The 19,901-nt window shown below is 37.5% G+C and overlaps 2 protein-coding genes across 2 annotated transcripts; one reads left to right on the top strand and one right to left on the bottom strand.

Moving 5' to 3' along the window:
• Window positions 1–494: 494 nt before the first annotated feature.
• Window positions 495–3,684, top strand: LOC115442444 (protein ALP1-like). Its single transcript, XM_030167475.2, has 2 exons — window positions 495–843; window positions 1,773–3,684. Exons 1-2 carry the CDS (start codon window positions 554–556, stop codon window positions 2,647–2,649), a joined length of 1,167 nt encoding a protein of 388 aa, XP_030023335.2. The 5' UTR covers window positions 495–553; the 3' UTR covers window positions 2,650–3,684.
• On the bottom strand, window positions 841–2,918 carry LOC119190490. Its single transcript, XM_037442475.1, has 2 exons — window positions 2,715–2,918; window positions 841–1,743 (listed from the first exon to the last, which is right to left on the bottom strand). The coding sequence occupies exons 1-2, from the start codon at window positions 2,887–2,889 to the stop codon at window positions 998–1,000; spliced, it is 921 nt and encodes a 306-aa protein (XP_037298372.1). The 5' UTR covers window positions 2,890–2,918; the 3' UTR covers window positions 841–997.
• Window positions 3,685–19,901: the final 16,217 nt, after the last annotated feature.

The following is a 19,901-nucleotide window of genomic DNA, read 5'->3' as shown; positions in this document are numbered from 1 at the left end:
CTTGCGGAACCCCGACAGAGGTATCACGGAACCCTAGGGTTCCGCGGAACACACTTAGAGTATAGCTGTTCTACAAGATTGAGCTCTCGTCGTTCGGCCGGTCCTTATATTGACAGCAGTCGACCTCCCTCCTCTTCTAATACTTCCTCGATGTAATGATAGATGGCGCCACTATCGCTCCGGAAATTCACCAATTCAACGAATAACGAGGTGCTGCGGCGACATATATTATTCGACATTTAGTGTCGAGCTCGGGTACCTAAAACTAGTAATAATTATATCTAAATACTGAAGTCGTAATATCAAATTTATATATTGTAGGTATCCATATTCACAATCTTTTTATGAATATAACACCGTTTACGGAATAAAGATTTATGATTTATTACATTGTTTATGGCGCATATCGTCTATAAGGCTGGTTTTAGTTTTACGCCGACGGCACGCTCACCGTCAGCGCTCATAGCTCAGCGCGTAGTTTGTCAGCGCTGAGGCTCAGCGTGGCTCGTTTTAGTATAGTACTGACCGCCATACTGTACAGACGACGACCAAAATGCGGAGTGGGTTAATTATTGCTGCTTTGTACTATCTATCCCAAGAAAATAAAAACCGGCGACGACGAAGACTCCATGTTCATCCATTGATTGAGCAGAGAGCCGTTGCAGGAGAATTTGTCTTGTTATATGGCACTTTGAGGGCTGACGAAAGTAAATTCTTTAATTACTTTCGAATGTCAACTAGAACTTTTGACGAATTACTGGCAAAGATACAGGATAAACTGGTCCATTGCAGCTTACGAATCGTGCCTATACCACCGATTGAACGACTAATGGTGACTTTAAGGTAAGAAAAAAATATATTTACTCATTTTATCATTATATTTATTCATGGTAAATTGTAGGTAACAAAACAACATATTTATTATTATAATGTTTCATATTATAGGAAAGACAAAAAAAAACAAATTACATATTATTAGTAATTAAACATAATATAATTATTCATCAGTACGTCTAGCTGTTTGATAACCAGAGTTACCTGGATTTGCATCATTGGTTTCGTACCCTGAGTAACCTGGAGTCTGATAATTGTATGATGATGCATACGTGTCGAATGTAGATCTTGCGTCATTAGAGTAAGAGCTATTTGAGCTATTTGGTCTGTTCCAATTTCGAATATTCGTGGCTTCGCGCAGCACTCTCGATCTAAACTCCAGCTTTTGTCCTACATCAAAACTTTTTAAGATTGGACCTAAAGAAGCGAAAAAAGCCAGGTCGTCTGCGGCAAGATCTGGTGTTTGATTACTTAATAAAGTTAATAATTCCTTTTCAAAAGGAGAACTTTCTGGATTTGTTTTCGGGGCCCTTCTTTTTCTCTTTTTCAGCCAAGGTTTTTGTGATGATGGTGAATCAACACCACGGTCATTCTGCTCACCCTGCTGAGTGTTTGAAAAAACTTGCTGCGTGAATATATCAGAATCTTGAGAGTGTTCTGAAGATACCATACTATCCAATGTGTTATCTATATTTGCTAAGGGTGAGGGAAGGGAAGGGGAGGGTATGGTTTCATTGAGTGATTCATCAACTTCATTCTCAACTGTTGGAGCTAGGAAGCTTAATTCGTCATAATAAATGTACTTTTTGTATTTTGGTGCAGCACTTCCAGAAGGCGTTTTTTTCATTGCGTTCTTTGTTCTAAAAAACGCATCACGGGCTGTTTTCCATCTTTGTTGGACTAGTTTGCCTGAAATAATAAAACCTTTTTATTTTCAGATTTCTTGCTACGGGTCGAACATATACGGATTTGCAGTATTCATTTAGGATGGGAATCGCAACAATCAGTAAGATCGTGGACGAAGTGTGTAAAGTAACATGGAACACGCTACACAATGAATGCATACCATCAAATACACCTGATATGTGGCTAAATATTGCTAACGGTTTTCTACAAAAGACCAACTTTCCAAATTGTATTGGAGCTATTGATGGCAAGCACATCCGAATCGTAAATCCAACCGGTGGTGGATCAATATTCTACAACTATAAAAATTTTTACTCCATTGTTCTGCTGGCTATGTGCGATGCAGATTATTGTTTTACATATGTAAACATTGGAGCATATGGGAAAAGCTCGGACTCGACTATATTTCAAAACAGTACACTCTACAGGAGCCTTGAACAAAACACTTTAAATATTCCTAGACCGAAGCCATTGCCTGGAACAAATACTCCAGTTGAACATGTAATTGTGGGTGATGGTGCTTTTGGCATATCCAATAAAATTCTAAAGCCATATGCACGATCCAATATGACCCACAAGAAAAAAATATTTAATTATAGACTGAGCCGTAGTAGACGATACATAGAATCTACATTTGGTATAATGACAAACAAGTTCAGAGTGTTTCATACACCTATTAATGTGAGTTTTGATGTTACAAAGAATATAGTTAAAGCATGCTGCGTATTGCATAACTTTATAAGACTTCGCGATGGTTATCGTATAGAAGACACACTTACAATTGAGGGTATGGTAGACCTGCCAGCTGTACCTACAAACAGGTCTGGACACGCTCTGCGAGAACATTTTGCTGAGTACTTTGTTAGCCCTATTGGAAGCGTGCCCTGGCAAGATTCGTGTATATTTTAACTTGAAAAGGCTTTATCCTGTAGTAGTGTAGGTATTTAGATAATAAAATAAGAAAGTAAACAAACCAAGTTGTTGTTTTTCTTCTCCTGAAATATTTTCGAACAATGTGTCCGCAATATCCTCCCAGGCTTTGTTTCTTGCATCTTTATTTTTGTAGAGTGGATCGGATGCATCCCACAATTTCTTCCTCAGGCGTACCTCATCGATAACTCGACTTGTATCCACTTCGCGATTCGCCATGACTGTACGCGCTGACGACGTCCGCTCCGCTCGACGCTAGAACGCTCACTGAAAGCAGAGGCGCTCGGGCGATCGTCAGCGCCGACAGCTACGCGGGGCCGACGCGCGACGCGTACGGCCGCGTAGCTATCAGCGCTGACCACTGTGCGCGCTGATAGGTACGCATCATTTAACCCGGCGTCATTGTGGCTAATAAACAGAACTTGGCCGTTGTGGCCGGGTAAATTTTACCCATGTACATTATTGTACACTGAATCAAGCATATGTCAATATTAGTCTTCTATAATAGGGAAATAGGTAGTTAAATACATTATTAATAAAAATCAAACATTTATTTATCATAAAATGAGCATCTTACTCATCAAATTAAATCTTTTTATTCTGGGATAATTTTTTTAGAACATAACTTAAAACGTTTATTCGAAAACATAACATAATAGACATTTAGAGACAAAACATAAAATTTTCTTTAGAACATAAACATGAAATTATGAACTATATAAAACAAAGCTTATTTACTAATAATATATCGACTTATTCGCTATCGAGATCTACGCAACTTTGGCATAATGGGATAATGTGTTGTATACAAATAGGCTTATTACACTTATTGCAGTTATGCCTAGTTTTTTTGTCTTTGGCAGAAGGACAGTCTTTGCATCTCGTATATGTTTTAGAACTTTTATTCGAAGGGTAGGTCATCATTTCACCGACTTGTTCGTGAATACGTTTACGTAAGCCTCTCGGTAAGTTCTCCATATTTTTTCTCACGCGAAGATGACCTTCAAGCATTGATAGACTGAGTTTTCTAAGGAAATCACGCCGGTTTGTTTTCGAGTTATTATTTTCACGAAAAATAATCACACCATTTATTGCAGCTACATTCATGACCGCATAAAATACTGTCATAGGCCAGCGTTTTGAGTTTCGAGATACATCATAGGTAGCACAGAGCTCATCAACCACATCGACGCCAGCTTTCGTAGAATTATAAAATGTAATTATCTCTGGTTTCCTTTTTCACCACTAGCAGGATCAATGTTTTGGTCATGATGAAGAGAAGACAATACCAGCACCACTTTAGACCGTTTAGGCATGTAGGAAATAAGCGTCATATCTTTTGGAATGCAAACTGAGTGCTGTATACTTCTTTTCTTTGCGTGGTTATAAAGTTTGGTGGGATTTCTTTTTTGTTTTTACGTAATGTACCTGTAGATGTTAGTTTATGATTTCGTTGCAAATGTGTTACCAGTGGAATGCTCGTGAACCAATTGTCCATTGTAATATTTCTATTACTTTTAGAAATAGGATGCACTAATCTGTCTACAACATCGAAAGCTTTATTACTTTGCAAAAACGGCCCCTCAGGCTGCTTACCGGGATAAATTTCAAGGTTTACTGTATAAAAGTTTTTTGCATCAACCAAAGCATAAATTTTGATGCCATATTTCGCAGGTTTATTCGGGATATATTGACGAAATGAGCACCTGCCGCGAAATGCTTCCAGTTTTTCATCGATTGTAAGATACTCATTGGGAGTATAAGTATTTTTACAGTTTGAGACAAACTCTTCAAAAAATATCTAATTGGAGCCAGATTGTCCAGTTGCTTTCGCTCTTGGCGTGTTGTTGCATCATCAAAACGCAAACAGCTTTGTAAAAAGTAAAAACGCTGCAAAGACATAGTAGTACTAAAAATTTCCACACCAGTACCATCGGTTCTCCACAAGTCGCTCAAATTTTGGCGATTAGAACGATTTAGTCCAGCCAAGTACAACAAGCCAAACAAAGCTGATAGTTCATCTATAGTTGTTTCTTTCAATAAATACTGAAGCGATTGTTTATTGTTAGACAACTGTCTCTGTTTTATCTTAGCATTAGTATGACAAAGTATTTGTTCCAGCATATTATTATTTATAAAGCGTTTCCAACACTCTATTTCAGTCTTATCATTTTGCGCAATAGGCTTTACCCCAGGTTTTTGTAAAATTATGTTTTCTGACCTTGTGCGAACGTTGGTCCGAGGTGGTTGCGAAGACCATTTGGTGGAATTGTCTTTACCAATATAAAATTGCTGGTTACTTGTTGAAACAATTACTTCTTGCTCATCATCGCTGCATTCCTGTTCCGTATTACTGCCTTGACTTCGCTCTGAAATATGGTCGATTTCACCCTGGTCGTCTGAACTGCACTGTTCATTTTCACTGGCGTCAGCTTGTTCAAATAAGGCTAAGAGTCGACGTTGTTCGCTTTCGTAAGACATGGTTCATAAAATTGTGAAAAACGATATGCAATTTATCAATAAACAATAAAAAACAACAAACACGCTGTCTTTATAAATGTTACGTGGCCATTGTGGCCGGGTATAACTTACCCGCGCGCTCTTTACACACGTTTAAACTATGAGGTAGCCGGAGCAACACTAAATAGAGAAGAGAATACGCAAATAGAGGTCAACGACCGCAGCTACTGTAAAGGACAAAAGACACGCGCATTTTGTTTTAAAATTATGACAGTTTTAAAATGCGTCGGGTATTAGATACCCGGCAACAATGACGCCGGGTTAAAAATGCTTCCTAGAAGTCCATATATCTCGGCCATCAGCGCTGACGGTGCGCGTGCCGTCGGCGTAAAACTAAAACCAGCCTAAAGGTGGCAATCGCGCGTTTTTTACGCGCTGACACATACAGCCGCTGGGCTTTCGTGATAGCTGTCAGTTTGAAGGACTAACGTAATCAAGGGTTAAATACAACCAGCAATACTATAAAATATTGTAATATTATTTCTGAGTAGCGAGTAGCACATTGTATTTAGTTTTATTACGCATGTAGGTAAATGAAATTGTTTTGAGGTGAATGACCTAATGAACTTGCGTGGCTAAATCGTAATGCATGTACATCATGTTCTAAAATCGTTAAAGTAAAAAATAATTCCTGCGGCTAAACCATTGATTGTAATTTGATAATTTTTGGTATACGTACTACTAACGTGATACTCGGTATGTGGTTTCATTTAATGTCGCTATGTCGTCACCACCCTGTATAATGTCCTTGGCGGTTTGGAAGTTCTTATCACAGTCAGTTTCCGCGTAATATTTAACTCGCACTTCAGCGTGTTTCCATTGTTTCGTCGTTGCAGTATTTTTTTATTTTATTCACATCGTTAATTTCAATTTTAATCATGTGTGATGCATGTGTGCCGTCATCAGTGTTTGATTTGATGTACATCTAAAAACACCGCTCGTCGATAGATCAACACTGGATGACTTTTTTCGTGGTTTTTCTTCTTCTTAGGTTTTTCGAAGAACTCATCCATGTTGTTAAAATCAATCGATCTTTTATTGGCTATGACCGCCTTTTTGACTTTGAATACGAGTGTACCTTCTTCCTCACTAGGTTCATTGTTTTCATCAGTTTAATGATAATTCTTGAAAGTATTTCCAGAACACTAACAAAAATGAAATCTAGCTGGCCCAAAATTATTTATCCGTCGTTAATCTTTACGAAATGGCTCAGTAACTTAAAAAAAAAACAGTCTATTCAAAACATCCATATTATACAGTCTATTAAACTATCGTGCAAAAATGTTGTCTATATAAAAGGAAATGCATATTTCTTGCCTCTGCTGCTTCTTCAATGTCCTATTAGTAAAAGTGCTGCGCCTATTATGATAGAGCCGAAAATTAAAATCATATTCGAAGTGGGCTTGAATATTATGCCTACGTTACAGTGCAACATGAAGTTCTCCAACCAAAGAATGTAGTCATTGCAAAAAAAGTCATGGATTGCGTATAGTTGGAGACCAGTAACGCCAGTTCTGCTTGTTGAAGTGGCCTTTTAAGTGAAAATGAGCCTTGGCGTTCCAAAAAATGGTTTTAACCGTGCGAAAACGCTCCAACATCGTTTAGATATTTTTTTTTGCGTGAAACAATCACTTCCTTTCAATTCTTGAATAATTTAAATTTGAAAAGGTTGGAACTTCAGTTCCTTTTTTGAAATTTTATGAAAAATCGCTCTTGGAAGTCGCCGTGAGGGTGTTCTTTACCGTATTGAAGGTCGTGGATTTTCACGTAAACTACTTACAAACAGTTCAATGTTTTTGGGAGTCATTCCTACGGCACCAACCTCCCCCTGCACTGTTTATTATTTTTTGAAATAATTGTATTTAAAAACATTAATCTGCCACCAGACACCCTGTATATTTTTCTGTCTTTTCTGCGCCTTTCGCCTATCACAGCGGCGTCGAATGTGCTTTAATTCCTTGTGCCAATCACCTGTTATGATGCTAACGCGTTCAATGTTAGTGAATTCCATTTCATTTATATTGGCTGTTACTTTTTGATTCACAAGGTGTCACATTTTACAAATTCGGGTTGATTTAGAAGATTACGAGAGTTAATTGGAAGAACTTGACTCAGTCTCAAATACTACGTTTTCGGGTAGTCCGTTAATATGGTATTTATATTTTGTAAGTAAAATTATATTTAAACGCTGAATTTATAAATAAATAGATTAAATATAATAACTGTGCTACATATATATTATGCTGGGAAAATTTTGATTTAAAATAGTTTTGGTCGCAAAAAACACAAAACATAGTAAAAATAAAATAATTTATACAGAAAAAATTTTATATTTAATTTATGTCACTAGACTCCAAACAGGAAAAGTTATTATCGTCACTAGTGTTTTCTTCAATGTTGATTATTTGTTCTCTGTGAAATTTTCAATGCGTACATCTCTGTTCCACTCTTCTCAACTGATATTTTTGTTCTGTTCACCACTTTTGCTCATTCCTTGTTGGTTTCGCGAATATCGGCTTTTCCCAGCTACCCCATCTTTTTATTATCACTGAAAAGAGCTGTAATTTTGTTCATCTGCATAGCCCATAATCAGTGCCCATATAAATTCAATGGCATTAAAATGGCAATGACATGGTGGCGATATATGGTTCCCAAGCTGTAGTACCATTTGGTCAGTGGCATATATCTTATCGGTTATGTGTAGGCTCACTTACTTTAATAATTCTATTTTCAACATACTATTGTCTAAAGAAATATTTTCCCATTGCAGCGATTCTAATATTTTTTCTTTTCTACTTGTATGGGAGCTTTGGTAAAATTCGCCACTGGTAAGGCGTGTTGTCTATATATTATACACTCTTCGTATTTTGCTGTGTCCATTTCTTTGTGGTAATCTGACTTCTTTATTAACTACCATTTCTACCTGCCATGGTACGGCCACGGGCTTACACCTAGCACATACGAACCCAGTGAGGCCTACCCCATTCGAGCCTCAAGTAGTCGTATACTACAACGGGTCTATGAGTGGGTAGGAAGTACAGGACCAAATGTTATAGCCGTACCTGATGGAGCGGAAACGGTGTGCCAAGTGGTACATGAAGATGTTCAAGCCGTTGCTGAATGTCTCCATTCTCAATGCGTGCATCCTATTGAAATCTTCCCAAAATTCCCGCGTTGATCATTTGTCTCTCCGCGTCTAATTAGTGGACGCCATTCTTTCCCGACATTTATCCCAAGTTCCTGTGCCTCGTTTGCCCCCTGCGGATCGCGCAGCCAATTTGCCTCGGGGCGCCTTTGGGCCTTTTTTTCCTTTTCTTTCTGCGCTGCAGAGAGGATGTGGGGGTTGAACCGGTTATCATAAATAGTCGGTAACACAGGTTCTATTTATGAAAGAAGAGTGTGTATGTGTGCGTGTGTTGCGTGTAAATGTACAGTAAAACCCGTTTAAGACGATTTCACAGGGACTCAACCAAAACGCGTCTTAAGCGGGAAAGCGTATTATGCGGGATATAGGGAAATAAAAAACGGACCTACTACATACGTATGTATTAATATTGGGTACGGAATTGTACATTTAAAAATTATGTACGTTATATAAAATGCCGTGTATCTATCACGTTATTTAAAATAATCACTTATTTTAGTTTGACAAAAAGATTTTGTGGCATTAGCAATTACAAGATTTTCAACGTAATTTAACTTTTGTAGTGCGTCTTCGCTTTGATTCAAAGAAGTTAGATAGCGTCTTAAATCATTAACTGCTGATAATGCCTGGGCGTGCGACAAAATCGGAGTTGACTCATCTTCTTGGTCATTATCACTTTCAGCCTCTTCTTGTGTGTTATTCACATTCTCAATAAGGGCCCTTATTCTGTATGGTAGTGTAAACGCGTAACGCGGCCGTGTCATGTTATCTTCGAGAAATGTACGTGGAATGGTATTCTGTAAGCCAAGTTTCTATAGTCCTTAACATGATGCGTTGTGTTACGTGCTCGTTACGCACTGTTAAAATAACGTGCGGGATAGAGAATAAGGCCACAGATCTTCAATTGATTGAATTTCGTACGATGCCACATTATCATCAATGGTTGGAGTTTGATTTTTAGTTTGTGATTTTTTATCAAAAGCATTCAATATCTTAATTTTTTCTTGAATTGACAAGGCCTTTCGCTTAATTGTAGTCATTTTGTAACAAACAAATGATGTCCACACAACACAATACGAAGAATACAGAGCACGAGCGCGTAAGCGTAGGTAGTAGCCCCGCCTAAACCAACAAATGACAACAAACTGACCACGCGTCCGCCGTCCCCCGCCAACCCGCCGCCCGCACACGTTCGGTCGCCGCAGTTCAGTCAGTCCGCTGGCCGCTGCCGCAGAGGTAATATGTGTTGGCGTTAGGGCGTATTAAACGGGATGACGAATTGTATTATGCGTTAAAGAATGTATGAAAACATGTCTCAAGTTGCAGGGACCGATGCAAAATGGCGTATTATGTGAGAAATCGTATTAAGCGTGATCGTATTAAACGGGTTCTACTGTAATTGATAATGGGCATCTATTGTTTTTGCTTTTGTTGAAAATGACTATCCACGTTTGCTTCTTCAAGTTACGAAGGTGGACGCGCCAGGTCGGGGCAGAGAAACAATTAGCGTGGAACAAAGCATAGCAACAACATTTCAACTAAGAACATTTGCTGATGTTTATGTTAATACAATAAGTGCTGCTGAAGTGGCCCTGGATTCTGTGGAGCTGACATTCAAAGATCAATACAACCAAGTTGACGGTCATGTAATGAGCCGCAAACGCAAGATCAGCGCATCGGGTGCACTAAGCGTGCTGGGAGTGACGGGAACTCCTTCCACAACTAATAATGCTTCTCTAGCTTTGCTCTGTCTGCGCCCCGTGCCATAGGCACTTCAATTGTATTTTGTCGTACTATTTATCAGTGACGAAGGGTGAAATTTTTCAAAAGGTAACCCGGTGTAATAATATTGGCCTCAGTTAAGATATTGGGGGCAATTTATCGGAAAACAAACACTAAGGCAACGAATTAGTCTTGATTCGAAATCGACAAACATTGGCATACCTACTAAGTAAATTACCTATTTTACGTAAATAATTGAAACATTCATAAAATCGAACAATAAATGTAGTTAACTCTCCTTCCATTAATCACAAATATAAGTACTTACCTATTAATTTGTTATAACAGCAACAAAAGTAAGTATTTATCAGCCCCGGATCTAGGGTGGGGCAAGCCAGGGCCCGTGCCCCGGGCGGCGAATTTAGAGGGCGGCAAATTCAAACTTGGCAGACAAATACACATCTCATCATTAACGCAACTTTGACTACTGAGACATCCAGTATATAACACACATAAATTATTTCCCGGGACGCGAAATGATGATCATTATGATGACAAAATTAAAAATATAGGTGGTTAGGGGGGGGATTATCCAGATTTTGCCCCGCCTTAAAAAAAATAAGATCCGGGACTGGTATTTATAACCACACTACCTGCCTATAAGTATCTGTTTATTTTCAAAATAAAACTGTAAATGTTATTTCCCCTTATAGAAATAGGTATCACGATCGCCAAACAGACCAACAACTTAGTGTACCTACATGATAAACTTATATAATTATAATCAATTTACATAATCAAGAAAGGTTATTCGATAACTTTTGCTTGTATTTGAATTCTGTAAAATATAATATTTATTTTCTTCTAACAAACATTTTGTGTCTGAAATCAAAAACTTTCAGATCTACTTCTAGTATTTAACCATCTAAATACTAATATGTGAAATCACAGACTAATAATATACTTACGTAAAGGAGACATTAAACTGATCACAGGTAGTTAATTCCATTATAACACACATTTACTTGTAGTTTCTAAATAAACAAAGCGATGGTAACTAAATATCACAGAACTATCAAAAAATAAAATGAATATGACAATTTACAAACACTGCAACTTGGTAGCATAATAAATTACGACGTTTGATGGACATAAAAAGTGACAACTATACAAAGTCGGTTAACGTGAAGCCGAAAATGCTCGGGTTCCCTTTGCCCGTATCTTCCGCACGATTCTGACAAACACTGGCATAGAAAGTGCTGCCATCTATATTAAAAAAACATACTACAACATTAAGCCGCTTGACAGCGGGTTACCTCGCATAATTTTAACGGAATTTCTGGCGAACTAAATATATAGTGCGCCATCTAACGTTATATAAAATAAGTAATCGATATCGATTAAATTAACAAACAACGGGCTTAATGGCCGATAGATGTCATTACTAAGCGATCATTAATTAATAAGTTAAACTATTATAATTGTAGTCCATTGTCTAATATGTTGTAAATTTAAATTTTCCTATTAAATATATTTTTTAGTATCACCGAAAACCTAAATGGGAAGCCGGTGGGAATCGGCTTGTATGAACGCTTCGCCACTGATAAACACACATGCATTAACATAAACATCGTGAGTTGTACAGAAAGTGTTAATTAAATCAAATGTCCTTTATTCTTTAATGTCCCCATGCTAGGGTATCAGTTGAATTATCTAATAAATAACGTTTTGTGTCATTGCGTGATAAAGATATCTTATTAATTTTTGGGGTGCACTATGTTTTATATAATTAAATCTTAACATTTCACTATACTGCGTTTTTTTTTTTCATATATACATAAGTTATTCGTAAGATATTTGCACTTATTACTCCGAAAGTTAGCAATATTGCGAAATTTCCTCATCCCTTTGTCATCCAAAGTAGCAGGCATCTTTATAAATCGGTGTGATATAGTTGCTAAAACTTCAGTTGTTATCTTGCAAGTTTTGCTAATAACCGGCTCGGATACACCATGAAAGTTTCCAGTATCATCTTGAATCTGTGAAACAAATTATAAAAACTTAGATGGTGCATTGGTGTTTGAGATATCCTAGCAGTATTTGCTATCGACATTAATGAATTTGTATGCACTTTATGATGAGCCCAGTTGCGTTATGCAAACCACTTGTAACTCAGGAGTTAACGTGTCCTGGAGGGTCGTAGACTAAATTCTCGCACAGTGAATCCACTATTTTAGTTGCAAACCTTTTAGTGAACCTATGTTTATAACAAAAATCTTCATCACTTAATTCAAAAGGATTCACGGGACTACGGGGTTCAGTAGACGGCTGGTTTGTTCTCAACACTTCCAAATCCATTACATCAATCGAATTTATGTCCATTTTTCTATTTTTGTTGATATTTGATTATCTCGAAACACAATTAAACATTGAAATTTGACGTTTCGAGGGTAGTACCTACTGGAGTTAATTCTTTTTAACATATGTACACACTCAGAACATTAAATTTTATCACCAAATTCTGTACTTACATTTAAAGTATTTGAAATGATGACGTTCGATGGGGCTTCAAGGTAAAGCTTTTTTTTTGCCATTTCGTTAATCTCCACGCAGTAATGTTGACGCTGATCTCTTCTTGCTACCTTCTTCTTTTTCCATAAATCTTAATGACAAACAAATGATTATATTGTTATTAACTTATAATAAAAATGATTGCTATTGATCTATAATTTAAATAAAATTTGTTTCGTTATTTACAATGTGAACAATATGCTTGCATTGGTAATACACCACCATTGACCTCCTCATCTGATTTAGTTATATTTACGATTTTATGCCCTTTACATGAAGTGCACTAGGGAGAAATATCAGGTTCTCCTAGCATTGAGTATGGTAAAACATTTTGTATATACCAAAACCTTATAAAATTATGATATTTATGTAATATATAATATTTTTGTTAACACTTAGTCCAAGTTCGAAATTTAACAATACTTGGGAACAGAAAATTTTGTAGATTTTTTTTATTTGACATTTTAAGCAGTGTAACATTACTTGTAACATTTAATTAAAGAAAGATTATGTGTTATGGAAGGATCTAAGACAATTTATTGTTTGTTGACATTTATTTGACATTTGTTTGTTGCTGCAGTTTTTTTGCCTTTCTTACTTTTCGATATAACAGCTAAGAAATTGTCATATCCAGGTCTAATTATTATTAATAATAAAAAACAATTTAACCTGCCACCTTCTACTTCGTGTAAAAAATTTATACCTTCCCATAACACTATTAAATAAATTTACGCCTCACATGTGCTGATTATATTCCCCAATGTGAGGGTGATGAATGTTGATGTTCTTCTTATTGGCCAACAAATAAACAATAACAGAAAGAGTTCAAAAAGCATAAGTAACGTAAAAGTGTTTTTTACAATATGGTATAAATAATATAAATATTTAGGTGTAACAATCACAACAAAATGCAATTACTTGTATCTTAGAACATAGTATAATATCCCTCTATCACTCATGAAATCTGTTTTTAATTATTTCTTTCGATTCGATTCAATAGCGTAAAAATAAAAGACACGTATTTTTTTATTTTTCTATATTTTTAACATTTATAAAGAAAAACACAAAAATAGGGAGTATTGCCTACAAGCAACAATGAGGTAAGTGGTAAAAAAAAAGTAAGATAAGTTGGTAGGTATCCTAACCTAAATGAAAGTTTTTGAAAAAAAAAATTTGTTTTCGTGTAGCATAATGCTACTCCGCATTTTTCGCAGACAGTATGGGTAAATCCTACGCACTGCGGAAATTTGCGTCTGATTATTTTATTAGACCATTGTGGTCAATGTCCAATCTGGTCTTGACGTACCGCTTTTGGAGGCACATGTTGAGCAGGTCCTTTGTGCTTTTTTCCTTGGATCTCGCTTTCAAGTGACCGCCCACTAGATATACTAGGTTTTGTACCTAATTCGCAAAGGGTCACAGCAACTTCCTGACGAAAATCTGCAGATGATAAACGACCTGATTGGAGGCCTTTGTACTTAGTTACCCTTTTGTACAAAAGCCAAGCATTGGCCATGGTCCAATCTAAATAATGGTAAAACAGACGCATGAGCCCATCCTTTACTTCTCAAACGTATCTTGTAAATGCCCATGATACTGTCAATGAGGTCAACGCCACCCATATGCCGATTGTATTCTCCTACCACATTGGGTCGCTTTATATTTACATTTTTCGAGTTTTGTTTGTCCCATCTACGAACATCACTTTCGGGCTTCTGTCCAGCAAAGGTGGACGCCAGGCTGACAATTTTATTGTTCTTCCATGCAACAGTTGAGACATGAATCCCGTTGACATCGGCCACATATTCTTCCGAATAACCTCGTTCCTTTTTCACCATTATCTTTTCAGTTGACAGCTTACAATCCGGGATCCGATTTCTTCTAATTGTACCCAAACTGAGAATGCCTTCTTTGGCTAGGTATTCCAACAAACGAAGAGAAGTAAAATAATTATCAAAATTAAGTCTAAAATTCTGGTGCCTTGGAATCATACGAGCTAATCGCATGACTACGTTAGATGAGGCACCTAAATCTGGCTCTCCATCCAAGACGACATTTTCTTTGCCAGTTTCAATCTGTCTTATAGGCAAAACCTGTAACACCACTAAAAACATAGACTTTATAGCCCCATTTGTGGGGTTGTATCTCTTCAATGTGTTCCGTGATTTAGTTGAGCACATTTGCTCGTCCACACAGAGGTGTTCTTCAATTAGGATGTTACTGTAAGCCTCATACAAAGAATCAACTAATGGACGTATTTTGTATATGCGGTCATGATCAGGATGTTCCCTAGGAAGGTTCTTACTGTTGTCATTGAAATGCAGAGACTGACGAATTTTTCATATTTGTTCAAGCTAATGGTCTCCTGTATCAGAGGTGTTCCGAGTATAGGGCTCCAGTGGTTCGTGACTCTAGGTCTAACCTTTTTTTGTAATATGTTTTCTATGTAACTAGTTTTTAAGTGTAAAGAAATAAATATAGAAAATATACAAATATTACTTTATTTGGAAATCTAATCTTTTGCGGCACTTCGGGTGCCGCCGCTGATGCCGTGGGCACTTCTTAGCCGTGTATTCTCGTCAGAAATTACTCGTCCCCATTTCTGGGGACTCAATGGTCCGTCTCTTGGCGGCGGGGCCGGAGACGCTCCTGCTTAATGCACCCTGTTAATTTCATGCTGTTCGTACATGCTCAAAGCAATGGACATTTGCGCGATTGTAAAGTACAGTAATCCCGCAAATCCGGTGATTTACGACGGGTGATAGTCAGCGTGGAGTGTTCGTAGCAGAGGAGGCGGGAAGGGCGCGGGTCGTCATGCGCTACTCAGCTATTTTTTGTTAGTCGTCAATCGCCTAATTTAGTTGTAATTTTTTTCAGTATATTGCTTGTCCGTTATCCGGACGCTTGGTTATTGCCCGTTCGGATTAACGAGGCCCCACTTTAGATTCATATGAGCAGACTCAACTAAGAATAATCGTAAATTGAATAACATCGATATTTATAAGTAATCCCAATCCGTAGATCGTAAATAAGAAAATTGTAACTGTTTCGTGTATGCAACAGACTACTTTAGTACGTAAAACAAACATTTTATGTTATGATGATTGTAATCTTTAGAACTATCTTTTATACGTGCATGTTATATGAGATAATACCCTATCACTACAAAAAATCATTCGTTCTAATAGATGTCAACATTGAACAACACTATAACATCTCGAAAACTGGAAAAAAATTGAAGCTAACAAACGGTTAGTCACATATTACATGCATGTACAAAAGATTTTTCTAAAGATTACAATCATCATAACATAAAATGTTTGTTTTACGTACTAAAATTTGGTAGTCTGATGCATACACGAAACAGTCATAATTTTGTTATGTACTATCTATGGATGGGGCTTACTTATAAATATCGATATTATTCAATTATTATATGAATCTATAGTAGGATCTCGCTTATCCGAACGGACAATAACTTTATCCAAGCGTCCTGATAACGGACAAAAAAGTATACTGAAAAAATTACAACTAAAATAGGCCATTGACGACTCACAAAAAATAGATGAGTAGCGCATGACGACCCGCGCTCTTCCCGCCTCCCCTGCTACTAACACTCCACGCCGACTATCACCCGTCGTAGATCACCGGATTTGCAGGATTACTGTACTTTACAATCGCGCGAATGTCCATTGCTTTGCGCATGTACTAGCAGCATTAAATTAACAGGGTGCATGAGGATGCTGCTGACGATCCGTCGCCGCCGCCGCCGAAGAAGCAGTGCCTGTCCCCTGAAATAGGGACGGGCAATTTCTGCGCGGAATGCCGCGTAGAAACGGGGCACCAAAAGTGCCCCAAGCATCGAAAGCGGCACCCTGAGTTCCACAAAAGGCTAGATTTTAAAAAATAAAATAATTGTATATATATTGACTATATTTATTTCTTTAGACTTAAAAAACTAGTTACATAGAAAACATAGTACAAAAACAGTTTGTTTTCTTTTTGGTAACTGCCGCGGTTATCACCGGGGGTGGGTACCCCCAGGTGCTAACGGTGTACAAGCGATCCCCCGGCTTAGCAACCACGGCAGTCCCAATGAAGACTTGGTGGGCCCTACCGCTATCACTGAGGGTGCCAGCGGTCGGTACGCTGGCAACTCGCAGTTATTCGGTCACGGGGCCTGGGAGGGGATGGAGGGAAGGAAGAGGAGCTTTGTTAGGATGGTTGGAAGGGAGAGGCAGGGGAGATGTTCGCAAAAGAATTGCCTCGGGAAGGGGAGGGGGGGATAATTTAGAATTCACACAAAAAGTAAAAAAGAAATAGAAAGATTAGTTAAATACATAGAAAACACATTACAACAACCGGCCAGTGATTGTGATCAACCGCCACCCGAGGCGAATTTGCTGCGTGATATGCAGGGGGCAAATCTGTTTAGTGACAAAGGGCACGACCTGATATCGATTTGAAATTAATTGACCATAAAACAAGGAAATTCAAGATAGCGTACACTTTATTTCAATGCTAACATTGGATCTAGTCTTTGTAACTATACTTACATATTCTATTTCTGGGCATACGCCCAAAAAGTTGGTTAGGTTATCTTGGAACCACGTTCACGATGCGTGAGCCCAGCGAGTGTGTCGCAGCAACGGCCTGCGAGCGTTAGACAAAGTTTTCGTATATTTTAAGGTTATCTTTTTTAACTTAATTTTACGCAATTCGAGAATGTCAAATGTATACTCGGAGAGCATGATTTTACTCATTTCTACCTCCTTTGACCTCAAACTCCTGTTACAAGATTCTTAATTTGACCCTGTAATATTATATACGCTCCTGAGTCTCGACATTGAATGTTTTAATAACTTTAATAGCCATAACAACTAAGAAGCGATATATTATAATCTTTTTTATGTTTTCACACGTTTCCTTGGGTCGATTTAACCAGTAGTTTCCTATAAACATATAATACATAATATTTTCCAACGTAACATTGACATACCTAATATTTTGACAATCAAGGATTTAATTGTATGTACAATACCGTGTAGCAACGCGTGCCGCCATCTAGTGAGCTTTTGTATAGCGTTCAAGGTCAACGCTAAAGGGCATTGGCCCCACTTCAATTCTTAAAAACAAGGTGCATCAATCTACGAATATAATGGCATAATATTGTAGAAGAGCGAATTAAATCTACTTCAAAATATTGTCTGAAGTTATCCCTACCTTGATTAAGTGAGGCACCACACTTCGCATAAACTACCCTATAATATGTTACATTTCCTAATCAAAAACAAAACGCTTGAATTTTTTTCAAAACCGTACACTGAAAACAAAGATCAACTCAAACCAAATCCTCCAGTTCAACAGCAGATTGAACACCCTTGTGTGTAACAAGGTGCAGTCTCTAAATCTTCGTTCAAGCGTAGTATCTCTTGGAAACTGTATGCTGTTCGGATTTCGGAATTTATGGTCATGTTTCTGATTATCTTAGAAAGTTTGTCTAGGCACTGAGTTCTTTTTTATATTTTCCTTATTATGCAATAAAGAATAAATAGGCATAACTTTGTTTAATACACAAATTATATAATATTCCGTACTATCTAATTAGTAACAAAGTAAGCCAACTGGCTAATTATTTACTTAAGTTTTATGAATTTCATTTGTTATTCTTTTTATAAATAGATTTCAAGGGCCTTTAAATGGGCGTTCGTTTCAGACATTTTTTCAACCCATTTTTTTACCATTTAGTCGTTTTAACAGGTTTGTTGGTTGGAAATCGTCGCAGAGGGCTACATCTGGAGAATATGCTGGATGGGTCAGTAGTTCGTAGTTTAATTTATGAATGTTTGTGAACACACATGGCTACCCATGTGTGTTCTCGTGTGTTTTGGGGGAGCAGCACTCTTTCTTCACCAAATGCGGATATGCCTACACATTTATCTATTCACACACTTCATTCTCCGATCGCGCCCAAATAACTTTTTTTAATACACAAACTAAATAGTATTCCGTATTTTCTGATTTACGGTTCTATAAGTGGCTCATCGTATGAAAATCTACAGCTTTTTCCATCTGTACTAGTTAGAGTTCCAGTGACCTGGGTTGCGTATTTCATGTTTATAAAATTTCAAACTTTCGTTGCCACCTCATTGTCAATACCATATTTTATGCTCTAGCTAAACTTCTAACCCTCGCCGCCCTTTGAGTGGGAGTTTCGTCCGGCCGTTGTACGGCAGAGTAAAACATTGACTTTTCTGCAAATCCGAGTCGTTTAGGATTACAGTGTCCGTCCAGCAATTGCAGAATTTCATCAAATTCGCCAGATCATTCGCCAACTTGTACGTCGGTTCGCTGAGTGTGCTCAGTAGAATGGCCCGTCTTTTAATTTTCGCCTTGTCGAAATATTGGTTATGTCGTTGGCTATGAACCACTCGGACAAGCGTGATTTGAAACTGTCTCAATCGTTTGTTTGATAATCGAATGTCGTCAAAATACCATTTGTTGTTCCCGAAGACATTATTAATTACAGTACTAGTGAGTTCACTCGTCGCCAGTTGTTATATGTATATGCTTATATTAGCAAGAAATAAGGGAAAAGGCAATGAAACCATAGTCCGGTCAATTTAAACATTCGAAGCTAGATAAATTCCCATCAAGCTGAAAATCATTAAGGTTGTTAAAAATATGATTAAAAATAAAATTTGAAAGTTTCCCATCTTTCCCCTGTATGGTAAAAAAATATTCAAGGTCAAAGGTCAAAAAATGAGCTTTTCGCGATTTTCAGCGAAACGGCAAGTTTTATCATAAAAATATTTCAGACAAAAATTGTAGATCATAAAATAATCTACAAAAAATGTATCAATACTTTTTTCCTATGAGCCACCGTTTTTGAGATATAACGATTCAAAAAGTTGTACAAGTTGCAATCGTCATAATATGCACACGTTCCACGCCACCTATGAGGTCGTGTACTTAGCGCGATTTTTTTAACATGGTTTCCCCCGTAGGCCTACCCCACCAGTCAGTTGTGATTCTGTTTAATTTGAAATGTCAATGGTCAATGGGGGGTCAGGGGGATTTATTTATTTATTTTTTTCTCTAGTTCCCCTATTTCTAGTATAAGGTCTCTTTTTATCTTTATTTTTATTATAACGTACAAGTATTTTATATCTCCGCCAACCACCTCGTTGTCAGGATATTCGCCGCCGCGCAGATCAGCCTGATCGGTCTGATCGACGCGCCGTTGCCCAGGGTGCACCACTTGGAGGTTTCC

Source organism: Manduca sexta, chromosome 4 (genome assembly GCF_014839805.1).
Source record: "Manduca sexta isolate Smith_Timp_Sample1 chromosome 4, JHU_Msex_v1.0, whole genome shotgun sequence".
NCBI classification, from domain to species: Eukaryota; Metazoa; Arthropoda; class Insecta; order Lepidoptera; family Sphingidae; genus Manduca; species Manduca sexta.
Note: the sequence above shows the minus strand (reverse complement) of the source record. Positions and strands in the feature narration are given on the sequence as shown.

Excerpts from the sequence above, each read along its gene's own strand:
- LOC115442444 (XM_030167475.2), top strand. The coding sequence starts at position 554 with ATGCGGAGTGGGTTAATTATTGCTGCTTTGTACTATCTATCCCAAGAA. Across the intron at positions 844-1,772 it reads CGACTAATGGTGACTTTAAG|ATTTCTTGCTACGGGTCGAA; the intron begins GTAAGAAAAAAA and ends TTTTATTTTCAG.
- LOC119190490 (XM_037442475.1), bottom strand. The coding sequence starts at position 2,889 with ATGGCGAATCGCGAAGTGGATACAAGTCGAGTTATCGATGAGGTACGC. Across the intron at positions 1,744-2,714 it reads AGAAGAAAAACAACAACTTG|GCAAACTAGTCCAACAAAGA; the intron begins GTTTGTTTACTT and ends TTATTATTTCAG.